The sequence below is a fragment of the Heloderma suspectum genome, chromosome 6 (genome assembly GCF_057233095.1).
Source record: "Heloderma suspectum isolate Gila_16-S chromosome 6, 16-S_ref, whole genome shotgun sequence".
NCBI classification, from domain to species: domain Eukaryota; kingdom Metazoa; phylum Chordata; class Lepidosauria; order Squamata; family Helodermatidae; genus Heloderma; species Heloderma suspectum.
In genome coordinates this window covers 6175785-6201182 of record NC_139463.1, presented here as the reverse complement: position 1 = coordinate 6201182, position 25398 = coordinate 6175785, and the positions used below count along the sequence as shown (strand labels likewise).

Sequence of the window (25398 nt, the reverse complement as noted above, 5' to 3'; positions counted from 1 at the left end):
AAAACAACAGAATGACATTTAATAGGGATAAATGCCAAGTTCTGCACCTAGGAAAAAGAAACTAAATGCACAGTTACAAGATGGGGGATATGTGGCTCAACAACACTACAAGCAAGAAGGATCTTGGAATTGTTGTAGATCACAAATTGAATATGAGCCAACAATGTGATGTGGCTGCAAAAAAGGCAAATGCTCTTTCGGGCTGCATTAATAGAAGCATAGCTTCCAAATCCCGGGAAGTACTAGTTTCCCTCTACTCAGCACTGGTTAGGCCTCATCTGGAGTACTGTGTCCAGTTCTGGGCACCACATTTTAAGAAGGATGCAGACAAACTGGAGAGGGTTCAGAGGAGGGCAACCAAGATGATCAGGGGACTGGAAACAAAGCCCTATGAAGAGAGACTGAAAGAACTGGGCATGTTTAGCCTTGAGAAGAGAAGACTGAGGGGAGATATGATAGTGCTCTTCAAGGACTTGAAAGGTTGTCACAGAGAGGAAGGCCAGAATCTCTCTCGATCATCCCAGAGTGCAGGACACGGAATAATGAGCTCAAGTTACAGGCAGCCAATTCCGGCTGAACATCAGGAAAAACTTCCTGTTAGAGCAATATGACAATGGAACCAATTCCCTAGGGAGGTGGTGGGCTCTCCCACACTGGAGGCATTCAAGATGATGCTGGACAGCCATCTGTCGGGGATGCTCTGACTTGGATTCCTGCACTACAGAGAAGGGGGTTGGACTCAATGGCTCTGTAGACCCCTTCCAACCTTATTATTCTATGATTCTTTGAGGATCATCTGGTGTTCTTGTTTTGTTCTTCTCCTTCCTTTCCCCCCGTTTCTTCAACTTTCTTTTTATCTCTCCTTCTCCCTGCTTGGTTAATTATTTATTGATTTATTTGTTATGTGTCTGGAAGTATGAAGAGTGGTTGGATATGTAAAGGGCTAATTTAAAAATCCATACTTTTTAATTGGGAGGAACATTTTACAGAGGATTTGAAATTGCAAGGACTCTGTTGAAGGGACAGGGGAGGCAGGAGAATTAAATGGGGAATGGAAAAAATATATACATAGTGTTTGAAACGCACTAATCTTCTTAAATATCCATTCCCTCGTATTTTTTCTTATCTCTGTGCTTCCCCTCTTGAGGCCCTTTATGTGCAGAACTCTCTTTTCTTTTAAATATTGGGTTGGCTTCCTCTTTATCTAAACTTTCTCTCTTGTATTTTAGTCTTTATTCCTGGGTTAATTATTACATAATTTATTTCACTTTCTTCCAGCTTGTGCAAAGTTCCACTTTCCTTACAACTCAGTCATGGATTTGTGGTATTCTTTCTTACATTTTTGTACAGCACCTAGCACATGTTATAAATAATACATGAAAATGGCGATGTATCATCATCATCATATTATTGGTTGACAAGTTTATAGTAAAATTAATCACGAACCAGTCCCAATATGAATGTGTACACTAAATTTTGGCAAGTCTCTTGAATGTGTATGAGTGCTTTCTGTTTTATTGAGGCTGAAATCCTATATACACTTACTTGAGAGTAAATTCTACTGCACTCAATGGGACTTACTCCTAAATAGACATGCAATGCATTTCTGTTGATATCTGTGTGTACTTTCGTTTTGTTTTTTTCCTTGCAAGATTTTCATTAAATACAATAGGGTGGATCCAGACTTAGGGCACAATCCTATGCATGTTTAGACAGAAAAAGTCCTACAATTCCTAGCATGCCCCAGCCAGCAATGCTGGCTGGGGAATTCTGGAAATTGTAGGGCTTTTTTCTGTCTAAATATGCATAGGATTGCACCAATACAAAATTGCGTCCTACAATATTTGTTCTTCAGTCGTTCAGTTGTGTCCGACTCTTTGTGACCCCATGGACCATAGCAAGCCAGGCCTTCCTGTCCTCCGCTCTCTCCCGCAGTGTGCTCAAGTCCATATTCATTGCATCGGTGATGCTATCTAGCCATCTCATCCTCTGCTGTCCCCTTCTCCTTTTGCCTTCAATCTTTCCCAGCATCAGGGTCTTGTCCAGGGAGTTTTCTCTTTGCATTAGGTGGCCAAAATATTTGAGCTTCAGCTTCAGTCTCTGTCCTTCCAATGAGCAGTCAGGGTTGATTTCCTTTAGGATGGACTGATTGGACCTCCTTGCAGTCCAGGGGACTCGTAAGTGTCTTCTCCAGTACCACAGTTCAAAAGCATCAATTCTTCGGCGCTCAGCCTTCCTTATAGTCCAGCTCTCACAGCCGTATGTTGCTACTGGGAAAACCATAGCTTTGATTATAGGAACCTTTGTCGGCAAGGTGATGTCTCTGCTTCTTACTATGCTGTCTAGGTTGGCCATAGCTTTCCTCCCAAGGAGCAAGCGTCTTTTAATTTCATGGCTACAGTCACTGTCTGCGGTGCCCTTGGAGCCCAAAAAAATAAAATCTGTCACTGCTTCCATTTCTTCCCCTTCTATATGCCAGGAAGTGATGGAGCCAGATGCCATGATCTTTGTTTTTTTTAATGTTGAGTTTCAAACCAGCTTTTGCACTCTCCACCTTCACTCTCAACAAGAGGCTCTTTAGATACTCCTCGCTTTCTGCCATTAGGGTGGTATCGTCTGCGTATCTGAGGTTGTTGATAATTCTCCCGGCAATCTTAATTCCGACCTGTGATTCATCCAACCCGGCGTTTCTCATGATGTACTCTGCATATAAGTTAAATAAGCAGGGCGACAATATACAGCCTTGTCGTACTCCTTTCCCAATTTGGAACAATTTGGTTGTTCCATGTCCGGTTCTTACTGTTGCTTCTTGACCCTCGTACAGGTTTCTCAGGAGACAGGTAAGGTGGTCTGGTACTCCCATCTCTTTAAGAATTTGCCAGTTTGTTGTGATCCACACAATCAAAGGCTTTAGCGTAGTCAATGAAGCAGAAATAGACATTTTTCTGGAATTCTCTTGCTTTCTCCATGATGCAGCAAATGTTGGCGATTTGATCTCTAGTTCCTCTGCCTCTTCGAAACCCAGCTTGTACTTCCGGTAGTTCTCGGTTCGCATACTGCTGAAGCCTAGCTTGTAGGATTTTGAGCATCACCTTGCTGGCATGTGAAATGAGCGCAATTGTACGGTAGTTTGAACACTCTTTGGCACTGCTCTTCTTTGGAACTGGAATGTAAACTGACCTTTTCCAGTCTTGTGGCCACTGTTGAGTGTTCCAAATGTGTTGGCATATTGAATGCAGCACTTTAACAGCATTATCTTTTAGGATTTTAAATAGCTCAGCTGGAATGCTGTCATCTCCACTAGCTTTGTTGTTAGTAATGCTTCCTAAGGCCCACTTGACTTCACTCTCAAGGATGTCCAGCTCAAGTTCAGTGACCGCACTATCATGCCTATCAGGGACATTTAGATCTTTCCTGTATAGTTCTTCTGTGTATTCTTGCCACCTCTTCTTAATCTCATCTGCTTCTGTTAGGTCCCTGCCTTCTTTGTCCTTTATCAGGCCCGTCTTTGCACAAAACGTTCCCTTGATATCTCCGATTTTCTTGAAGAGATCTCTAGTCTTTCCCATTTTACTGTTTTCCTCAATTTCTTTGCATTGTTTATTTAAGAAGGCATTCTTGTCTCTCTTTGCTAGTCTCTGGAACTCTGCATTCAGTTGGGTATATCTTCCCCTTTCTCCCTTGCTTTTCGCTTCCCTTCTTTCCTCAGCTACTTGTAATGCCTCATCAGACAGCCACTTTGCTTTCTTGCATTTCTTTTTCTTTGGGATGGATTGAGTTGCTGCCTCCTGAACAATGTTACAGACCTCCGTCCATAGTTCCTCAGGCACTCTGTCTATCAGGTCTAATCCCTTAAATCTATTCCTCACCTCCACTGTGTATTCATAAGAGATATGATTTAGGTCATACCTGAATGGTTTAGTGGTTTTCCCTATGTTCTTCAATTTAAGCCGAAATTTTGGAATAAGCAGCTCATGATCTGAGCCACAGTCAGCTCCAGGTCTTGTTTTTACTGACTGTATAGAGCTTCTCCATCTTTGGCTGCAAAGGACATAATCAGTGTGATTTCGATATTGACCATCTGGTGATGTCCATGTGTAGAGTCGTCTCTTGTGCTGTTGGAAAAGAGTGTTTGCTATGATCAGCGTGTTCTCTTGGCAAAACTCGATTAGCCTTTGTCCTGCTTCATTTTGTACACCAAGGCCATGCTTGCCTGTTATCCTGGTTATTTCTTGACTTCCTACTTTAGCATTCCAATCCCCTATGATGAAAAGGACATCTTTTTTTGGTGTTAGTTCTAGAAGGTGTTGTAGGTCTTCATAGAACCGATCAACCTCCGCTTCTTCGGCCTCAGTGGTTGGGGCATAGACTTGAATTACTGTGATGTTGAATGGTTTGCCTTGGATTTGTACTGAGATCATTCTATTGTTTTTGAAATTGTACCCCAGTACTGCTTTTTTGTTGACTATGAGTGCTACTCCATTTCTTCTAAAGGATTCTTGCCAACAGTATTAGATATGATGGTCACCTGAATTAAATTTGCTCGTGCTTGTCCATTTTAGTTTGCCGATTCCCAAGATGTCGATGTTCAATCTTGCGATCTCCTGTTTGACCACCTCCAGCTTACCTTGATACATTGCTCTGACATTCCAGGTTCCTAGACAATATTGTTCTTTACAGCATCGGACTTTCTTTTCACCACCAGACACCTCCACAGCTGAGTGTCCTTTTGGCTTTGGCCCAGCCGCTTCACTCTTTCTGGCGCTACTTGGAAATTCCCTCTGCTCTTCCCCAGTAGTATATTGGACACCTTCCGACCTGAGGGGCTCATCTTCCGGCGTCATCTCTTTTAGCCTTGTGATATGTTCCATGGGGTTTTCTTGGCAAGAATACTGGAGTGGGTACAATATACAAAAACAGTATTATTCCAGAAAGCCTTCCTTTTCCCTTTGCAGAATTCTCGCTCCTCTTTGTTAACTGTTATATACTGTTTTTATGCAATGTTGTTTTTATTGTTGGATTTTTTGTTAAATTGTTTTTAATTTAGTATTTGTATATAGGCAGGTTATAAATTGAAATAATAATAATAATAATGTTCTTTCTAAACATGCATAGAACTGCATCCTTACAAGGTTGTGTCCTCCAACATACAAACAGTTGTAGGGCTTTTTTTCTGTCTAAACATGCATAGGATTGTGCCTTCAGTCATGCTTACAACAGGCCCATTGAAATCAATGGGGAAAGTCAGTCATGGTTGACCGAAGTCCCATTGACGTCAAGGGCTCTGCTCTAAGCATGATGTAAAATGTGGATCCAACCCGATGTGTTAAAACTAAAATTAATAAAATGTAAAGAATAAAAAATAACATTAAAAATGTATCTGGCCTGTCAGGCGGGGGGTCCTCCACACACGCTCCCCTCGCAGAGGGGCGAAACTGCCGCAGGCCGCCGGGCGAGGAGGAGAACTAGGCCGCGGCGCCCGTCGCCATGGCGACGAGAACGCGCCGGCGGAGCTGCGGCCTGGGAGCGGAGTGCGTCCTGAGGGCCGCGCCAAGCACCTCGCGGGGGGCAGGCTGGATGAGGTCCGGCTGAAAGGACGCGGGCGGCGGCGGCTGCTTGGCGAAGCTGGGTAAGGTAGCCACGACGCCGGGGCATAAGCCGTTCTCCCCCTCAAGTCACCCCCGCGCCTCCCCCATGGCTCCAGATCCCATGGAGGCATCCAGCACTGCGCCCCCAAAAGCAGGCAACCCCAATGCCGCGACGCCTTCGCTCCTTCCCGGCGTCCTCTCACCGCAAGCGACTTTCCCCCGCAGTAGCAGCACCAGGTCTCGTGGGAAAGGGCAGGAGGAGCGGAGCGGGGGGACTGTGCAGTTCTACCCAAACCAGCAAAAGCACCGCCATCGCGACACACTCAAAAAGTTATTTGCAAATGCTCGTTCGTTACTAAAAAGGGCAATACAGGGATTTTGCTTGCTGGGGGGGCCGGGCAGGTTGTGCAGTCTGGTATGATGTCTCATGCATTTCCCTTCCCCTCCGGCTTGCAGAATTACTTAGGGCACAATCCTATGCACGTTTAGACAGAAAAAAGGCCTATAAGTCCCAGCATGGATGAGGAATGCTGGGAGCTGTAGGACTTTTTCCTGTCTAAACATGCATAGGATTGTGCCGTTATTTTATTTAGCGATGACCCTCTTCAAGCGAAAGGCCTTTAAGGGCGCAATCCTATGCAAGAAACAAAGCCCCACAACACCCAGCATGCCCCAGCGTGGGACTTGTGGGACTTTTTCCTGTCTAAACATGCATAGGATTGTGCCGTTATTTTATTTAGCGATGACCCTCTTCAAGCTAAAGGCCTTTAAGGGCGCAATCCTATGCAAGAAACAAAGCCCCACAACACCCAGAATGCCCCAGCGTGGGACTTGTGGGACTTTTTCCTGTCTAAACATGCATAGGATTGTGCCGTTATTTTATTTAGCGATGACCCTCTTCAAGCGAAAGGCCTTTAAGGGCGCAATCCTATGCAAGAAACAAAGCCCCACAACACCCAGCATGCCCCAGCGTGGGACTTGTGGGACTTTTTCCTGTCTAAACATGCATAGGATTGTGCCGTTATTTTATTTAGCGATGACCCTCTTCAAGCGAAAGGCCTTTAAGGGCGCAATCCTCTGCAAGAAACAAAGCCCCACAACACCCAGCATGCCCCAGCGTGGGACTTGTGGGACTTTTTCCTGTCTAAACATGCATAGGATTGTGCCGTTATTTTATTTAGCGATGACCCTCTTCAAGCGAAAGGCCTTTAAGGGCGCAATCCTATGCAAGAAACAAAGCCCCACAACACCCAGCATGCCCCAGCGTGGGACTTGTGGGACTTTTTCCTGTCTAAACATGCATAGGATTGTGCCGTTATTTTATTTAGCGATGACCCTCTTCAAGCGAAAGGCCTTTAAGGGCGCAATCCTATGCAAGAAACAAAGCCCCACAACACCCAGCATGCCCCAGCGTGGGACTTGTGGGACTTTTTCCTGTCTAAACATGCATAGGATTGTGCCGTTATTTTATTTAGCGATGACCCTCTTCAAGCTAAAGGCCTTTAAGGGCGCAATCCTATGCAAGAAACAAAGCCCCACAACACCCAGAATGCCCCAGCGTGGGACTTGTGGGACTTTTTCCTGTCTAAACATGCATAGGATTGTGCCGTTATTTTATTTAGCGATGACCCTCTTCAAGCGAAAGGCCTTTAAGGGCGCAATCCTATGCAAGAAACAAAGCCCCACAACACCCAGCATGCCCCAGCGTGGGACTTGTGGGACTTTTTCCTGTCTAAACATGCATAGGATTGTGCCGTTATTTTATTTAGCGATGACCCTCTTCAAGCGAAAGGCCTTTAAGGGCGCAATCCTCTGCAAGAAACAAAGCCCCACAACACCCAGCATGCCCCAGCGTGGGACTTGTGGGACTTTTTCCTGTCTAAACATGCATAGGATTGTGCCGTTATTTTATTTAGCGATGACCCTCTTCAAGCGAAAGGCCTTTAAGGGCGCAATCCTATGCAAGAAACAAAGCCCCACAACACCCAGCATGCCCCAGCGTGGGACTTGTGGGACTTTTTCCTGTCTAAACATGCATAGGATTGTGCCGTTATTTTATTTAGCGATGACCCTCTTCAAGCGAAAGGCCTTTAAGGGCGCAATCCTCTGCAAGAAACAAAGCCCCACAACACCCAGCATGCCCCAGCGTGGGACTTGTGGGACTTTTTCCTGTCTAAACATGCATAGGATTGTGCCGTTATTTTATTTAGCGATGACCCTCTTCAAGCGAAAGGCCTTTAAGGGCGCAATCCTATGCAAGAAACAAAGCCCCACAACACCCAGCATGCCCCAGCGTGGGACTTGTGGGACTTTTTCCTGTCTAAACATGCATAGGATTGTGCCGTTATTTTATTTAGCGATGACCCTCTTCAAGCGAAAGGCCTTTAAGGGCGCAATCCTATGCAAGAAACAAAGCCCCACAACACCCAGCATGCCCCAGCATGGGACTTGTGGGACTTTTTCCTGTCTAAACATGCATGGGATTGGGCCCTAAAAAACTAATAAAAATTAGTGTGGGTACTGGAAATGTTAAATGGAAGGTGTCAAATGTGTGTGTTTGTTATGTGTATGTGTTTAAAGGGATACTAGGGACAATCTTACCTTCCCCTCATTAGGTAAATCAGGGCATGTTTGTTCTTTCCATTAAAAAAAAAAATTGTTATTATGCCCGTGATGAGCATTTTAGCTGAAAAGGGCATCAGGATTTGATATCTTCAATTAAACTGTCAAATGTACTACTGTTTGAATCTATTCTCATTGATATAAACATGCAGAATGGCCTCTATATATCCAATTGATTAGATTAGTTTTTTAAATTATATTCCACTTTTCCATAGAAAACTGCAACCAAAAGTGACTCGCAATACATAGAAATAACCATACAGCAATATTAGCATTGGAGCACACCTCCTCAGTATGTGGCTGCTGGATCACCAGTTGTCTGTTCTCCATGTTTTTACCCAGATCTAAGAACTTTACTGTACTGAATTTTGAAGTGTTTAATATTTAGAATTATTGGGAGCATACTGAAAATATAGAGATCTGTGGTACATAAATGTAAAAATATTGTGCATTAATCAGGAAATATGAATGTTGATGTCAAAATTGTAGTCCAGAGTGCGACAGTCAAGCTGCTACGTTACCGTTACCACACATTTTTTGGACTGGGTTCACACAGCATGACAGGTTGAGTATGGGTTTGAACCATGGGTTGTTCTTGAATCATGGGTTGCTGTGTTATGTGAACCTAGCTGTGTGAACAAACTATGGTTTGTTAACCACAAACAATCCATGAACAGAACACTTGGTGTCTTGGTTTGTATGAGATATCACGCACACAATGAGTTGTTTAACCCCCAATGAGGTGTGCTGTGTGCCATTTGGAATATGTAACCCCCATAGAGGCGATTGGGGGGTTGCTGTGTTGTCTGAACCTGGCTACCATGGTTTATTTGGGAGTTAAACAACCCTCACATAACCCTACTACAAACCATTGTTGCTGAGTTGTGAACTGTGGGTTGTTTGTGATCAACAAACCATGGTTTGTTAGCATGGCTGGGTTCACGCAACACAATAACCTACAGTTCAATAACAATCCATGGTTCAACAACAACCCACGCTCAACCCATATTTAACCTCTACTCTGTGTTATGTGAACGAGGTCTTTGTGTGGGACAGAGCCACTGCCTTAAATAGACAGAAATCATGATGCTTCTTCCTGGTGCAGAAATACAATTACACAGCTCTGAAAGGCATGGAACCTCTGTCCATTAAAAACAATAATTAGCCATCCTAATGGACAGAGACTTGCTCATGCCACTTCCTCTGACATATCACTTAATGTAAAAACAGACATGGACCATATGTCAGCTGCAATCCTAAAGCATACTGAAGAGCCTGGAATAACTGACGACTCTAGTTCAGTCCTTACAATCACTAATATGGATTGGGAATCCTCACTCTACCTACATATATCAACAATGCCCTTATCTGGACAGAGACAGCCTAGCTACAGTTATCCATGCTCTGATTGTCAGGTTTCCCTATCTCCCCAGCACACTTGCTCAGGCAATCTGACACCGGACACCCAAATCAGTGAGATTTTTTCATTGCAGGAAGTCCTATGGCAAAAGCTTAATGGTTACACTCTTCAGAAATCATATAGCTGATGATCAGTAGCTATAGGCTCTATGTAATTCCAGAACAGTCCAAAGCTAAACACTACTACAGTGACTGAAATCTTCATCAACATGGTTTCCCTGTTGCCATCTCCACGGTTCTGAACACAAGGGAAGGGACTCTGGATTTCTGATGCCTGGAATTCCAGGCAATTCTTACATGGGGTTCCAAACCCCAGACAAGGAATGGGAATGATTCCTGGAATGACCCCTCAGGCAATCAAGGGATAAATTCTTGAAAGGCCTAAACAAATCACACCCATAGAGAGACCAACTTTGAATCTTTTGTTGATAACTCCAGGCTACATGGTCGAGGCCTATCAAGATCAAGGGAAGGGTAAACCCAGACACGGGAGGAGTTCTGTGCCACTGCTTTTTATTAGTAACTCCACACTGCATGTGTCTAGGCAGAGAAAAGTCCAAAAGTCGTAGATCAAACCCAGCCTGCAAGTACGCTGAGCTGATGACAAACAAAGATACAGTCCACAGCAAACGAGAGTTCAAGTCTATGAAAAGCCTCACAGTACTTTTCAATGCAAGTCTTTAGCAATCCAAAGTTCCAATTAGGGGAGAGTTCACGTGCAGAGTGCTTCCAAAAGCCCAGATGATGATGCAGCCAAACAGAGAAGGCTTCGAAGAATGAAGACAAGATGTTCCTAGCAAAGGCTCTTTGCCTTTGCATCAGCTTAAAAAGGAAGGCATGACTGTAAGACACCCCTTCTGGATCCCTTGACAGACAAGGGCCTTTAGCCTTTCAGCAAGGCCCCTGTCTAAATAGGGCCTCACTGCTCAACCCTCTAACAATGATGCCTCAGCCTGGGCAATCATTCAGCAAACCCCACCCCACTTCTGTCATGTCCTCATAGACAGTTCCAGCCTCCTTGCCTGCCAAGGCCAGACCAGCAGGTGGACAGGGAGTCGGGTGACTCCCCTGGCTCTGCTCTGAGAACACTGACAGAGCTGAGCTCACTCGGAATTTGGCATTCCAGAGGCTGAATAGGCCCAAAGACTTTCAGGCTACTTCTAATCAAATCCTGGCTATAACCTACAAGGCCCACTGCAGTACGGAAGCTAGGCCCTGATACTGGTAATCTCTCGTCTGGATTACTGCAATGCGTTATACATGGGGCTGCCTTTGAAAATGTTCCGGAAACTTCAACTGGTCCAAAACAGGGCAGTGAGATTGTTAATGGGGACTTGCCAGTGGGATCAATTATGCCAGTACTTTTCCAGCTGCACTGGCTGCCAGTCCATGTCCAGGCCCAATTCAAAGTGCTGCGATTAACATTCAAAGCCCTAAAAGGCTTGGGGCAAGATTATCTGAAGGATCGCCTCCTCCCATATGTCTGTGCCTGGACCCCAAGATCATCTTCAGGGGTCCTTCTCTGGGAGCCCTTACCAAAGGAAGTGAGGCTGGTGGCTACCAGGAGGAGGGGCTTTTCTGCTGTAGACCCACAGCTGTGAAATGAGCTCCCTAGAGAAGTTTGCCTGGCACCTATGTTGTATTCCTTTCAGCGCCAGGTGAAGACCTTTTCCCAGCATTTTAGCATTCTAGTTTTTTAGCTCTGCTGTTTTAAATCTGTATTTTAAATTTCTGCATTGCTGGTAGGTTTTATTCTGGTTGTACTTTTATATTGTAGTTTTAAGCTTTCATATTTTATTTTGTTTTATACTGTACCTTATGGTTTTAATGTTTGTGAATTGCCCAGAGATCTTCTGTTATTGGGTGGAACAGAAATAAATAATACATGCAATTGAAAAAATGGCAGAAAAGCCATGTCTGTCATTTAAAAAACTGGATTGGTGGGCTAAAAGAATAGCGTGCTAGAAGATAACAGGCACATAATGGCAATCCGTGGGTTGTTTAGATCATGTGTTGTTGGGGCCATGAGTTAGGGAACAAGCATGCTGACTTCTGCATGTTCACCACTTCCATTTTGAATCAGCTTTAATCAACAACGCAGGATTGGGGCATTCCTTGGTTTGTTTGATGTGATCTCTGAACCTGGCATTCTGGGTTGTTTAGGGTTAAGCAACCCAGAGTTTAACCCAGCAGTAACCCGTGGTTTGTTGTTGGGTTACACTCTGGGTTGTTTAACACTACAACTACCCAGAGTTCTGGGTTTGGACATCACATCAAGCAACCCAAGAACAGGGTGTTCCTGGGTTGTTGATTAAAGCTAATTGAAAGCAGCGCGCTCACTCCCTTGCTCATGGTCCTAAGAATTCATGGGTTAAGTAATCCATGTACTGGTGTTGCATGCGAACCAGGTCAGTGATCTTTGGACTCAAAGTCTATCTAGTCTCCACTATTAATTATTCTTATGAATTACTTCTTACTTTAAATCCCTGGTGTTACACATGCCAAATCCCAGAGTACAGGGTTTGAAATTAGGGGAATTTTGTCAGGCCTGTGGAAAAATGAACACTTTGTAGGCATGTTCTGTTATTTTAACAGCATATCTAATTACACTTTTCCTGACATCCCCTTGTCTTCGTGTTGTTTGCTGCAGGTTGTAGAGAAGACATCTCTTGTAAAAACTGAAAATGGACTGTTGTTTGTTACTGCAGTATTGTCACTCCTTCCTGATAGCAGGGTTTCAATCTTCCTGACCCAGCTTCCAAAGGACTGAAATGGGGACCCCTGTCAAAACAGAACCTTGTAATCTGTCACACCCAACTGAAACTTCGGTAAGGATAGGAGGACTGAATGGTTTGAAGGGTACATATTATAACTTTTCCCCCCAATCACTGTAATTCTTGCATTGTTTGCTCTTTCCCCTTTGATCTCTCTGTGATGAGGTAGTATAGTGGAGATAAGTAGAAAATGATTTTAGCATTGAACTAATTCTCACAAAAAACCTCCACTTCTTATTTACATAGGGCAACCTACTGTCTCACATTTCCAAAATATATAATAATGCAAACTGGGCTGTAGATGTTGGACTGTAACTTGTCTCTCCCTCAACAAGCTGGAGGAAGAACCCATGGTTTGTTGCTGCGTTGTTGCTCTGGCTTGTTGGGGGAGAGACAAGCCAGAGTTCCTGGTTCACATGGAATGCTAAACATACTGTGGATAGAAGGTCCATGGGTTGTTTTGCCACTCCAGCTTGCAGTGGGAGCAATCTGTTGTTGTTGTTCAGTTGTTAAGTCGTGTCCGACTCTTCGTGACCCCATGAACCATAGCACGCCAGGCCTTCCTGTCCTCCGCTCTCTCCTGGAGTGTGCTCAAGTTCGTATTCATTGCATCGGTGATGCTATATAGCCATCTCATCCTCTGCCGTCCCCTTCTCCTTTTGCCTTCAGTCTTTCCCAGCATCAGGGTCTTTTCCAGGGAGTTTTCTCTTTGCATTTGGTGGCCAAAATATTTGAGCTTCAGCATCTGTCCTTCCAATGAGCAGTCAGGGTTGATTTCCTTTAGGATGGACTGATTTGACCCCCTTGCAGTCCAGGGGATGCGTAAGAGTCTTCTCCAGCACCACAGTTCGAAAGCATCAGTTCTTCGGTGCTCAGCCTTCCTTATAGTCCAGCTCTCACAGCCGTATGTTGCTATTGGGAAAACCATAGCTTTGATTATACGAACCTTTGTTGGCAAGGTGATGTCTCTGCTTCTTACTATGCTGTCTAGGTTGGCCATAGCTTTCCTCCCAAGGAGCAAGCGTCTTTTAATTTCATGGCTACAGTCACCATCTGCGGTGCTCTTGGAGCCCAAGAAAATAAAATCTGTCACTGCTTCCATTTCTTCCCCTTCTATATGCCAGGAAGTGATGGGGCCAGATGCCATGATTTTAGTTTTTTTTAATGTTGAGTTTCAAACCAGCTTTTGCACTCTCCTCTTTCACCCTCAACAGGAGGCTCTTTAGATCCTCTTCGCTTTCCTCCATTAGGGTGGTATCGTCTGCGTATCTGAGGTTGTTGATAATTCTCCCGGCAATCTCAATTCCGACCTGTGATTCATCCAACCCGGCATTTCTCATGATGTACTCTGCATATAAGTTAAATAAGCAGGGCGACAATATACAGCCTTGTCGTACTCCTTTCCCAAGTTGGAACCAATCGGTTGTTCTATGTCAGGTTCTTACTGTTGCTTCTTGACCCTCGTACAGGTTTCTCAGGAGACAGGTAAGGTGGTCTGGTACTCCCACCTCTTTAAGAATTTGCCACAGTTTGTTGTGATCCACGCAATCAAAGGCTTTAGCATAGTCAATGAAACAGAAAGAGACGTTTTTCTGGAATTCTCTTGCTTTCTCCATGATCCAGCGAATGTTGGCGATTTGATCTCTAGTTCCTCTGCCTCTTCGAAACCCAGCTTGTACTTCCGGTAGTCCTTGGTTCACATACTGCTGAAGCCTAGCTTGTAGGATTTTGAGCATCACCTTGCTGGCATGTGAAATGAGCGCAATTGTACGGTAGTTTGAACACTTTTTGGCACTGCTCTTCTTTGGAATTGGAATGTAAACTGACCTTTTCCAGTCTTGTGGCCACTGTTGATTGTTCCAAATTTGTTGGCATATTGAGTGCAGCACCTTAACAGCATCATCTTTTAGGATTTTAAATAGCTTAGCTGGAATACTGTCATCTCCACTAGATTTGTTGTTAGTAATGCTTCCTAAGGCCCATTTGACTTCACTGTCTAGGATGTCCGGCTCAAGTTCAGTGACTGCACTATCATGGCTATCAGGGACATTAAGATCTTTCCTGTATAGTTCTTCTGTGTATTCTTTCCACCTCTTCTTAATTTCATCTGCTTCTGTTAGGTCCCTGCCTTCTTTGTCCTTTATCATGCCCATCTTTGCACAAAACGTTCCCTTGAGATATCCGATTTTCTTGAAAAGATCTCTAGTCTTTCCCATTCTATTGTTTTCCTCGATTTCTTTGCATTGTTCATTTAAGAAGGCCTTCTTGTCTCTCCTTGCAATTCTCTGGAACTCTGCATTCATTTGGGTATATCTTCCTCTTTCTCCCTTGCTTTTCACTTCCCTTCTTTCCTCAGCTACTTGTAAAGCCTCCTCAGACAGCCACTTTGCTTTCTTGCATTTCTTTTTCTTTGGGATGGGTTGAGTTGCTGCCTCCTGAACAATGTTACAGACCTCCGTCCATAGTTCCTCAGGCACTCTGTCTATCAGGTCTAATCTCTTAAATCTATTCCTCACCTTCACTGTATATTCATAAGGGATAGGATTTAGGTCATACCTGAATGGTTTAGTGGTTTTCCCTATGTTCTTCAATTTAAGCCGAAATTTTGGAATAAGCAGCTCATGATCTGAGCCACAGTCAGGTCCAGGTCTTGTTTTGACTGACTGTATAGAGCTTCTCCATCTTTGGCTGCAAAGGACATAATCAGTGTGATTTTGATATTGACCATCTGGTGATGTCCATGTGTAGGGTCGCCTCTTGTGCTGTTGGAAAAGAGTGTTTGTTATGATCAGCGTGTTCTCTTGACAAAACTCGATTAGCCTTTGTCCTGCTTCATTTTGTACACCAAGGCCATGCTTGCCTGTTATCCCGGTGATTTCTTGACTTCCTACTTTAGCATTCCAATCCCCTATGAAGAAAAGGACATCTTTTTTTGGTGTTAGTTCTAGAAGGTGTTGTAGGTCTTCATAGAACCGATCAACCTCCGCTTCTTCGGCCTCAGTGGTTGGGGCATAGACTTGAATTACTGTGATGCTGAATGGTTTGCCTTGGATTTGTACTGAGATCATTCTGTCGTTTTTGAGATTGTACCCCGGTACTGCTTTCCCCACCCTTTTATTGACTATGAGCGCTACTCCATTTCTTCTAAGAGATTCTTGCCCACAGTAGTAGATATAATGGTCACCTGAATTAAATTCGCTCATGCTTGTCCATTTTAGTTCTCTGATTCCCAAGATGTCGATGTTCAATCTTGCCATCTCATGTTTGACCACCTCCAGCTTACCTTGATTAATTGATCTGACATTCCAGGTTCCTAAACAATATTGTTCTTTACAGCATCGGATTTTCTTTTCACCACCAGACACATCCACAGCTGAGTGTCCTTTTGGCTTTGGGCCAGCCGCTTCACTCTTTCTGGCGCTACTTGGAAATACCCTCTGCTCTTCCCCAGTAGTATATTGGACCCCTTCCGACCTGAGGGGCTCATCTTCCGGCGTCATCTCTTTTAGCCTTGTGATACGTTCCATGGGGTTTTCTTGGCAAGAATACTGGAGTGGGTTGCTATTTCCTTCTCCAGTGGACCACATTTTGTCAGAACTCTTCACCATGACCTGTCCGTCTTGGGTGGCCTTGCACGGCATAGCTTATGGCTTCACTGAGTTACTCAAGCCCCTTCGCCACAACAAGGCAGTGATCCATGAAGGTGGGGAGCAATCTGGCTAGTTCCCAATAACACAGAATTTTAAAAAATGGTGAGTTGTTGTGACGTGTGAAACAGGCCAGTGAATAGTGATCACTGTCACCATCAGATGGTGATGATGGCAAAGGAACTTGAGATTGTATTCTTTATATTACTGTTTGTGTACGCAGGATCCTCAAGGAAGTTAGCTCTGTTTACAGCTACAACAGCTAAGTGGAATCTCCATATGCTGAGGCAGTATACCGTAGTTCCTGATGCTGGAGAGAAATGGGATGATGATGATGCCCTCCTTATGAGCACCCAGAGACGTTTGGTTGGTTACTCTTTGAAATAGAATGCTAGATCAGATGGGTCTAGTTTGATGCAGCAACTCAATTATTCAGTTCTTACGATGGCACAGTATATTACAATTCATAAGATGTGTAATTAGAAGATTAAATAATTATGCACTTTGTTCTCTTTCCACTAGCTTGCACCGAGGGTGTTATCTGTGTTTCGGTTGAAAGTACTGAATGGTCTACACATTTATGAAGAATTTCTGAAGACACAGTAGTAGCTTTTATCCATTGTTGGATAGTAGCATGGTGTTATTACAACACTCTTCTACAGCCTGAAACATTAGCACTTCAGCCTGGTGTATTGGACAGGTAGAACTTTGTATTATAGCCCTGTATTGGCCCCAGGCCTGTAACCAAGCTATCAGTAGTGTTAGAGGGGCCTAAAGATCCGTAATGCTTTGCTTAGGTTCATTATTAGTGCAGTTCCCTTGCTAGTGGGCCTCTGAGCATGTGAGATGAGTCAAAGGTCGATAGTAGCAGCCTCAGCACATTCCATGCTAATGAAGGCTAGTATCTTATCAGGGCCTAGTATGTGCCTGGGAAGTGAAGCTACAGTCAGGGCCAGAAATATCGGAACAAGGATAACTGTTTTGGCAGTTGGCCTCTGAACACCACCACATTGAAGTTGAAAGGAAACACACCCAGATGGGAGCAAAGTCAGGACTTTCAGCTGTAATTCAAGGGGATTGACAAAAGTGGGGCACTAACCATTCAGGAAGGACAGCCGGTGGCATACACACACACCCATCATTGGTGGCTCATAAGTAATGGAACAACCCAACACCATTTCAAACTTAAGGATCGCCTTTAATACCTGGATGAAAATCCTTTGCAGTCAATGACTGCCTGAAGTCTGGAACCCATGGACATGACCAAATGCTGAGTTTCCTCCCTCAAGATGCTTTGCCAGGCCTTCACTGCAGCTGCCTTCAGCTGCTGCTTGTTTGTGGGTCTTTCTGCCTTCAGTCTTGTCTTCAGTAAGTGAAAAGCATGCTCTATTGGGTTGAAATCAGGTGACTGACTTGGCCCTTGAAGAACATCCCACTTCTTTTCCCTGAGAAACTCTGGGGTAGCTTTTGCTGTATGTTTTGGGTCATTATCCATCTGCAATATGAAGCGGCGTCCTATCAGTTTGGCAGCATTCGGCTGAATCTGAGCAGAAAGTATAGCCCTATACACTTCAGAATTCATCCTGCTGCTTTTATCAGCAGTCAGGTCATCAATAAACACCAGTGACCCGGTTCCATTGGCAGCCATACATGCCCATGCCATAACACTGCCTCCACCATGTTTGACAGATGATGTGGTATGCTTTGGATCATGAGCTGTTCCTTTCCTTCTCCATACTGTTCTCCTCCCATCATTCTATTACAATATACAAGTTAATCTTGGTTTCATCAGTCAATCTTATAATATACAAGTTAATCTTGGTTTCATCAGTCCAAAGAATCTTATTCCGGAACTGGGCAGGCTTTTTTAGGTGTTTGCTGGCAAAGGCTAATCTGGCCTGTCTGTTCTTGAGCATTACCAGTGGTTTGCACCTTGTTGTGAAGCCTCTGTATTTACATCCATAAAGCCGTCTCTTGACTGTAGATGTTGACAATGACATGCCTACCTCCGCAAGAGCATCCTTGACCTGGCTAGATGTTGTGAAAGGGTTCCTCTTCACCATGAGCAGCATTCTGTGGTCATCCACTTTAGTTGTCTTCCATGGTCTTCCAGGCCTTTTGCTGTTGCTGAGTTTCCCAGTTAATCCCTTCTTTTTCAGGATGTTCCAAACTGTTGTATTGGCCACTTCCACTGTTAATGCTATCTCTCTGATGGGTTTATTTTGTTTCCTCAGCCTAACGATGGCCTTCTTCACTCGCATGGACACCTCTTTGGACCTTATGTTCGGAGTTCCAGTGAACAGCTACCAAATGCAAATGTCCCACTCAGAACCACCTCCAGGCCTTTTATCTGCTTGATTGGTCATGGGGTACCCAGGAAACAGGCCACACCTGGCCATGCAGCTGCTTGTCAGCCATTCGTTCCATTACTTATGCGCCACCAACGATGGGTGTGTGTGTGTGCTACTGGCTGTCCTTCCTGAATGGGTAGTGCCCCACTTTTGTCAAACGCCTTGAATTACAGCTGAAAGTCCTGACTTCGCTCCCATCTGGGTGTGTTTCCTTTCAACTTCAATGTGGTGGTGTACAGAGGCCAATTGCCAAAACACTTATCCTTGTTCCGATTTTTCTGGCCCTGACTGTATGTTTATGCCAAGCAGCAAGTGTCTGTGCTTGGAAAGTTTCCTTCTGAACAAGCACTGTATGCCTATGCTGGGAACAAATGCTAATTAATGCTTGCTGTTGTCATGCTGCCTCACTACTAACATGTATGGTATAAAACCCATTTTACCCCATGGCTCTGGGTTCAGAGAAGCTGTCTGATCCAACCATTGGGTATGCCTGTGTGCTGATTGTACTCAATAAAGTATCTCCTTTTAAGTAAACCTGGATCTGATTTATCACTATCTTGGCACCTCTAAATTAAAGAGTTCGAAGTGTACTGCAGGGGCAATACAAGCCCCAAGTGATTAATCTTACCTTAAACAGTACAAAAGTGGTAACTTCCATCAAATGCATCTCATCTTTATTATCATCAGTGGCAATTTTCCAGTTCACTATATTGAGAAGATGGCTCACACTTTTACACATAGAGATACAGTTCTGTATTTAAGTGAACTAATAGTAGATGTTATTTATTGGAAAGTGAACATCATTTTTTGAGGGAATTACTTGCAGGTTAATTTCTATTTTGAATAAACTAAGAAGCTGGGGCTGCTATGTAGTTCAGTAACGAGGAGAGAAAACTAAAAGTGTCATGCATGAAATAAGAAGAGCATTGTATTTCAAAAAACTTGCAAAGATTTTGTCTGGGCAGGGAGATGATAGATGTGAAGTGCTTCATTAGTGGGAGAGAACATACATTTTATTGAAATTGGCCACCAGAGGGCACTGTCATCAATGGATTGTAATTTTGTTTTTTGAAGGTCACAGGTGGGCAGTCCACACAAAACAGCTCCCGTAAAACCCTTGCTTGGCTTCCTATATTTGTATTCACTTGAGGCTGTTTTAAGTGGTAGCTCTTATAATGAAGATTTTTTCAAGAATAATTTCAGGTGAACATCTGGAGTCTTGTGTAATTGTGTGTTGGACCATAGCTAGTGTCTGGGAATGGGGTAGGGAGTTCTGTTGTGGGTGGGTGTTGTACAGGATGCCTGAAGATGGTGATGTGATGTTTATGTTGAATTGAATCATAGAATCATAGAATAGTAGGGTTGGAAGGGGCCTGCAAGGCCATCGAGTCCAACCCCCTGCTCAGTGCAGGAATCCAAGTCAGAGCATCCCTGACAGGTGGCTGTCCAGCCTCGTCTTGAATGCCTACAGCATGGGGGAGCCCACCACCTCCCTAGGTAATTGGTTCCATTGTCTTATTGCTCTAACAGTCGGGAAGCTTTTCCTGATGTTCAGCCGGAATCTGGCTTCCTGTAACTCAGGTGTCAGCTGTGAGCCAGACAGCGCTGTACCAACTCTATATGACGGCTGCGCCCCTACCTTCCCGATCATCTGCTCCCATCTGTAGTACATGTCCTGGTCTCCTCTCATTTAGACTACTGTAATGCGCTCTACGTGGGGTTACCCTTGAAGACGGTTCGGAAGCTGCAGCTGGTACAGAACGCGGCGGCTCACCTGATTAAAGACAGCCGCTGGTGAGATCACATCACTCCAGTGCTGAAGGAGTTGCACTGGTTACCAGTTGTTTTCCGGGCCAAATTCAAGGTGTTGGTTTTGATCTTTAAAAGCCTATATGGTTCCAGCCCAGCCTATCTTAAGGAGCGCCTCCAGCAACACCAGACAGGCCGCTTAACAAAATCAGCCTCAGATGGCCTTCTCTCTGTCCCATCAGCCAGGACAGCTAGACTGGTGAGGATGAGGGAGAGGGCCTTCTCTGTGGTGGCCCCCACTCTGTGGAACTCCCTCCCTAGGGAACTCCACCATGCCCCCTCTTTAATGAGCTTCCGCCACGCGTTAAAAACATGGTTGTTCAGGTAGGCATTTGGGGTGGATTAGGGTATTTTTAGAAATATGATGTTTTTAATATAGAATGTTATTGTTTTAAACTGTTTCTATTATTTTACATCGCCCAGAGTGGCTGGGTGACAGGCCAGATGGGCAATCAATCAATCAATCAAATAAATCAATCAATCGAGCCCATTATTCCATGTCCTGCACTCCGGGATGATCAAGAAAAGATCCTGGCCTTCCTGTCTGTGACAACCTTTCAAGTAATCGTATCTCCCCTCAGTCTTCATTTCTCAAGGCTAAACATGCCCAGTTCTTTCAGTCTCTCTTCATAGAGTTTTGTTTCCAGTCCCCTGATCATCTTGGTTGTCCTCCTCTGAACCCTCTCCAGTTTGTCTGCATCCTTCTTAAAATGTGGTGCCTAGAACTGGACACAGTACTCCAGATGAGGCCTAACCAGTGCTGAGTAGAGGGGAACTAGTACTTCCCGGGATTTGGAAGCAATGCTTCTATTAATGCAGCTCAAAAGAGCATTTGCCTTTTTTGCAGCCACATCACACTGTTGGCTCATATTCAGCTTGTGATTGACAACAATTCCAAGATCCTTCTCGCTTGTAGTGTTGAGCTACGTATCCCCCATCTTGTAAGTGTGCATTTAGTTTCTTTTTCCTAGGTGTAGAACTTGGCATTTATCCCTATTAAATTTCGTTCTGTTGTTTTCTACCCAGCGCTCCAGCCTCTCAAGATCACTTTGAATTTTGTTTCTGTTTTCCAGGGTATTGGCTATCCCACCCAATTTTGTGTCATCTGCAAATTTCATAAGCATTCCCTGCACCTTGTCCTCCAAGTCATTAATAAAAATGTTGAAGAGCACTGGGCCCAGGACTGAGCCTTGCGGTGCCCTGCTCGTTACCTCTGCCGAGTTTGAGAAGATCCCATTGATAAGCACTCTTGGAGTCCGATTCTATAGCCAACTGTGGATCCATTGGATCCTTGTTTCATCTAGCCCACTTTGAGCTAGTTTGCTCATCAGGATCTCATGGGGCACTTTGTCGAAAGCATTGCTGAAGTCGAGGTATATGATGTCTACAGCATTCCCACAGTCCACGAGGGAGGTTACTTGATCAAAAAATGAGATCAGATTCGTCTGGCAGGATTTGTTCTTGACAAATCCATGTTGGCTTCGAGTAATCACTGCATTGTTTTCAAGGTGCTTACAGACTCATTGCTTGATAATCCGCTCCAGAATTTTCCCAGGGATTGATGTCAGACTGACTGGTCTGTAGTTCCCAGGTTCCTCCTTTTTACCCTTTTTGAAGATAGGGACAACATTAGCCCTCCTCCAGTCATCTGGCACTTCACCCGTCCTCCATGATTGCTCAAAGAGAATAGATAGTGGTTCTGAGAGTTCTTCTGCCAGTTCCTTTATTACTCTAGGATGCAGTTCATCTGGTCCTGGAGATTTGAACTCATTCAAAGTAATTAGGTGTTCCTTGACCATATGCCTATCGATCTCAAGGTGCAATCCTGCCCCTTCAGCCTGTACTTCACCTTTGCCAGGGGGGTCATAGACCCTGTTTTGGGAGAAGACTGAGCCAAAGTAGGAATTGAGCACCTCTGCCTTTTCTTTGTCATCTGTTATCATTTTGCCATCCCTATTTAATAGCTGAACCACCATTTCTTTCCTCTGTCTTTTACTATGCACGTATCTGAAGAAAGCATTTTTGTTGCTTTTAGCATCCCTCACTAATCTCAGCTCGTTCTCAGCTTTAGCCTTCCTGACGCAACCCCTGCAATTCTGTGCTACCTGTCTGTACTCTTCCTTTGTTGCTAGTCCTTTTTCCCACTTCCTGTATGTGTCCTTTTTTGTTTTCAGGTCATCTCTCAGCTTTTTGTGAAATCACATTGGCTTCTTCTGTTGTCTTCCACCTTTTCTTCTTGTTGGAATTGTTTGTAATTGTGCCTTGAGAATTTCCCTTTTTAAAAGCTCCCACCCATCTTGGACTCCTTTTCTCGTTAGAGTCGCTTGCCATGGGACCTTACTGATCATTGTTCTGAGTTTATTAAAATCAGCTTTCCTAAAATCCAGGGTACGCGTTTGACTACACTCGGCTTTTGCTTCCCTTAGAACCAAGAACTCAAGTATAACATGGTCTCTTTCCCCCAGAGTTCCTGTAACTGCTACTTTATCCACGAAGTCATCTCTGTTGGTTAGGATCAAGTCAAGGATAGCCGATTCTCTAGTTCCTTCCTCTACTTTCTGTAGGAGGAAGTTATCCACCACACACGTCAGGCATTTCCTGGAGGGGCCATGTTTTGCAGAATTTGTCTCCCAACAAATATGGGGGAAATTGAAGTCCCCCATTACTACTGCATCATGCTTCCTTGAAACATTGGCTGTTTGCTTTTCAAAAGTTTCATCCTCGTCTTCTCCTTGGTTGGGTGGCCGGTAGTAGACTCCGACCACCAGGTTCCTTTTATTCTTTGCTCCATTTATTTTGATCCAGATGCTCTCGATGGGGCTACCAAGCTCCTCCTCCTGTATTTCTGTGCAGAGATATGTATTTTTCACATATAGTGCAACCCCACCTCCCTTTCTGTTCCTCCTGTTCTTTTTGAACAAGTTATATCCTTCAATTGCTGTATCCCAGTCATGAGAGTCATCCCACCGAGTCTCAGTTACACCTATCAAGTCATAATTTCCCTCTTGTATTAATAGTTCAAGTTCATTCTGTTTGTTTCCCATAGTCTGGCATGAGTATATAGACATCGAAGACCATGTGCTTCATAGTCTGGCTTTCTTCCTACATGTGTCTGAAGACTATTATTGGGCGCTATCAGAGCTGTTCTCTCCATTGCGGTGCATGAGCCTTCATCCGTTGTTATCCCCAACTTTACCTCTCCCTTCCCCGTAGGATTCAGTTTAAAGCCCTCCTGATGAAGTTCTTCATGCTGTGGCCAAACACATTCTTCCCAGCCTTTGTGAGGTGCAAACCATCCCTTGCCAACAGCCCATCTTCCAGGAAGTATAGCCCGTCGTCCCAGAATCCAAATCTCTCGCGCCGGCACCACCTTTGTAGCCAGTCATTCACCCGGAGTATTTTTCTTTCCCTTTCTATCCCTCTTCTAACTACTGGAAGGATGGATGAGAAAACTATCTGGGCCCCAAAGTTCTTGAGTTTCCTTCCCAAACCTTCAACGTGATTTCTTCGTAGCTCCGCTTGGTGGTATCATTTGTTCCCGCATGGATGAGAAGAAAGGGATACCTGTCAGTGGGCTTTATGAGTGCAGGCAACTTTTCAGTCACGTCTCTAATCCGTCCTCCCAGGAGACAACATACCTGGCAAGTCCACAGGTCTTCGCGACATACTTGGGTCTCGATCCCACTCAGCAAGGAGTCTCCCACTACTACTACTCTTCTCTTCTTCTTGTTGTAGGCCTGGGTTTCATTGCCTCTGCTTGACTGGCCTTCGGCCTCTTGCTCACTCTCATGCAGGTTCCCCTGTAATTCTTCCTCTGCAGGCTGTCCTCCAGTCTCATCCGCAAGTACCTGGAATCGGTTCCACAGCTCCACTGCTTCCACTGGTGCAGAGTGGCGTCTAGTTCTTCTCCTGTCACCCTTTTCCATGGAGTATCCTCTACTGCATTTTTCCTCACCTCAGCATTTCCCACTTTTGCCTCATCTTGCTGTTGGTCTTCAAGCTTCTGGTCTTCACTTTGCTGCTGTAGTTCCCCCATTCTGTCCAAGAACTCTTCCTGTTCTCTTATTCCCCGGAGGGTCGGCAGTTGCCGCTCCAGTCCTCTTACTTTTTCTTCCAGCAGCATGATCAACTTGCACTTGTTGCAAGTGTAGGCCATGTTGTTTTCAGGCAAGAAAACAAACATTGCACATACCTTGCAGGTCACCACCACTGGAGAGTCTTGTCTTTCCATAGCCTCTTTTCCCTTTTTGTGTCTAGCTTTGTGATTGTTCTAGACTAGCCTGTGCCTGCTCCTCTACTCAGTAGAGGTTAAAAGCAGAGTCCCACTGGTGTGGAAGTGTGTGTTACAAGAAGAAGAATAATAAAAAATGTTAGGGGCCTCCCCCTTGACCTCCCCTGCCAAACTCCCCTGGCCAACTCCTGTTTGCTCCCCCGTTTGCTCGCTCTGATCGCTCGCTCTCTGGGAGCTTGCTTGCTTTTGTAGTCCCTGGAGCAGCTGGAGCAGCTTCCTCTGCTCAGCTGGGAGGCGGGAAACAGACTGAGGCTTCCCGCCCACTCAGCTGCTGGGAGTACTCAGGCCACACACCCCCAATTCAGTTGGAGCTCTCAGGAGCACCTGGTGAGCTCACAGCCACTCAGAAGGATAAAGGACAGCCCCCGGGCTTCCTGCAGCCCACTTACCTCTTTGCCTCTGTCTCCTTTGGCTCTTCTACCACTGCAACTCCCCTGGCCAACTCCTGTTTGCTCCCCCCGTTTGCTCGGTCTTGAAAAAGACTGAAATCTGCCATACAAACAGGGATGAGGAGGACAGCTTCAACTGCTTTTATTTGTAAAGAACACATTTACAGTTCCCAAAGCATCTCCCTTCTGCAGCTTTATCCTGCAAATCCTTGACCTAGAAGTAATATTATATCTGGGTACATTCTGAGCATTAGCAAGGCCACACATTATTTATTTATTTTTCCATGGCACACTTGATTGTAAAATTCTTCCAGCACTGAAACGGAGCCAAGAGCTCATTCTCTTGGTTGTTTTTTGTGCAGAAAATGTATAAATGGGTTTCTTTATCTCTGGTGCAGGGTCTGGGAAAGCTAGGATTCAGGCTTGAAATCGGTGTTGGTGTTTATTATTTCTAACGTGCCTAAAAGCTGTTTGATTTTAACTCTAATCCAGATTTGCAGTGTTTTGC

General features: G+C 44.7%; 1 protein-coding gene across 3 annotated transcripts in view; it reads left to right on the top strand.

Moving 5' to 3' along the window:
- Positions 1-5481: 5481 nt before the first annotated feature.
- DIXDC1 (DIX domain containing 1) overlaps positions 5482-25398 on the top strand; it is a 102699-nt gene continuing 82782 nt past the window's right edge. For all 3 annotated transcript variants that reach the window (XM_084803489.1, XM_084803488.1, XM_084803487.1), the window contains exons 1-2: positions 5482-5629; positions 12280-12457. In XM_084803489.1, the coding sequence (XP_084659615.1) occupies positions 12401-12457 (57 nt within the window). In that variant the 5' untranslated portion in view covers positions 5482-5629; positions 12280-12400. The remainder of the gene's footprint in view (positions 5630-12279; positions 12458-25398) is intronic.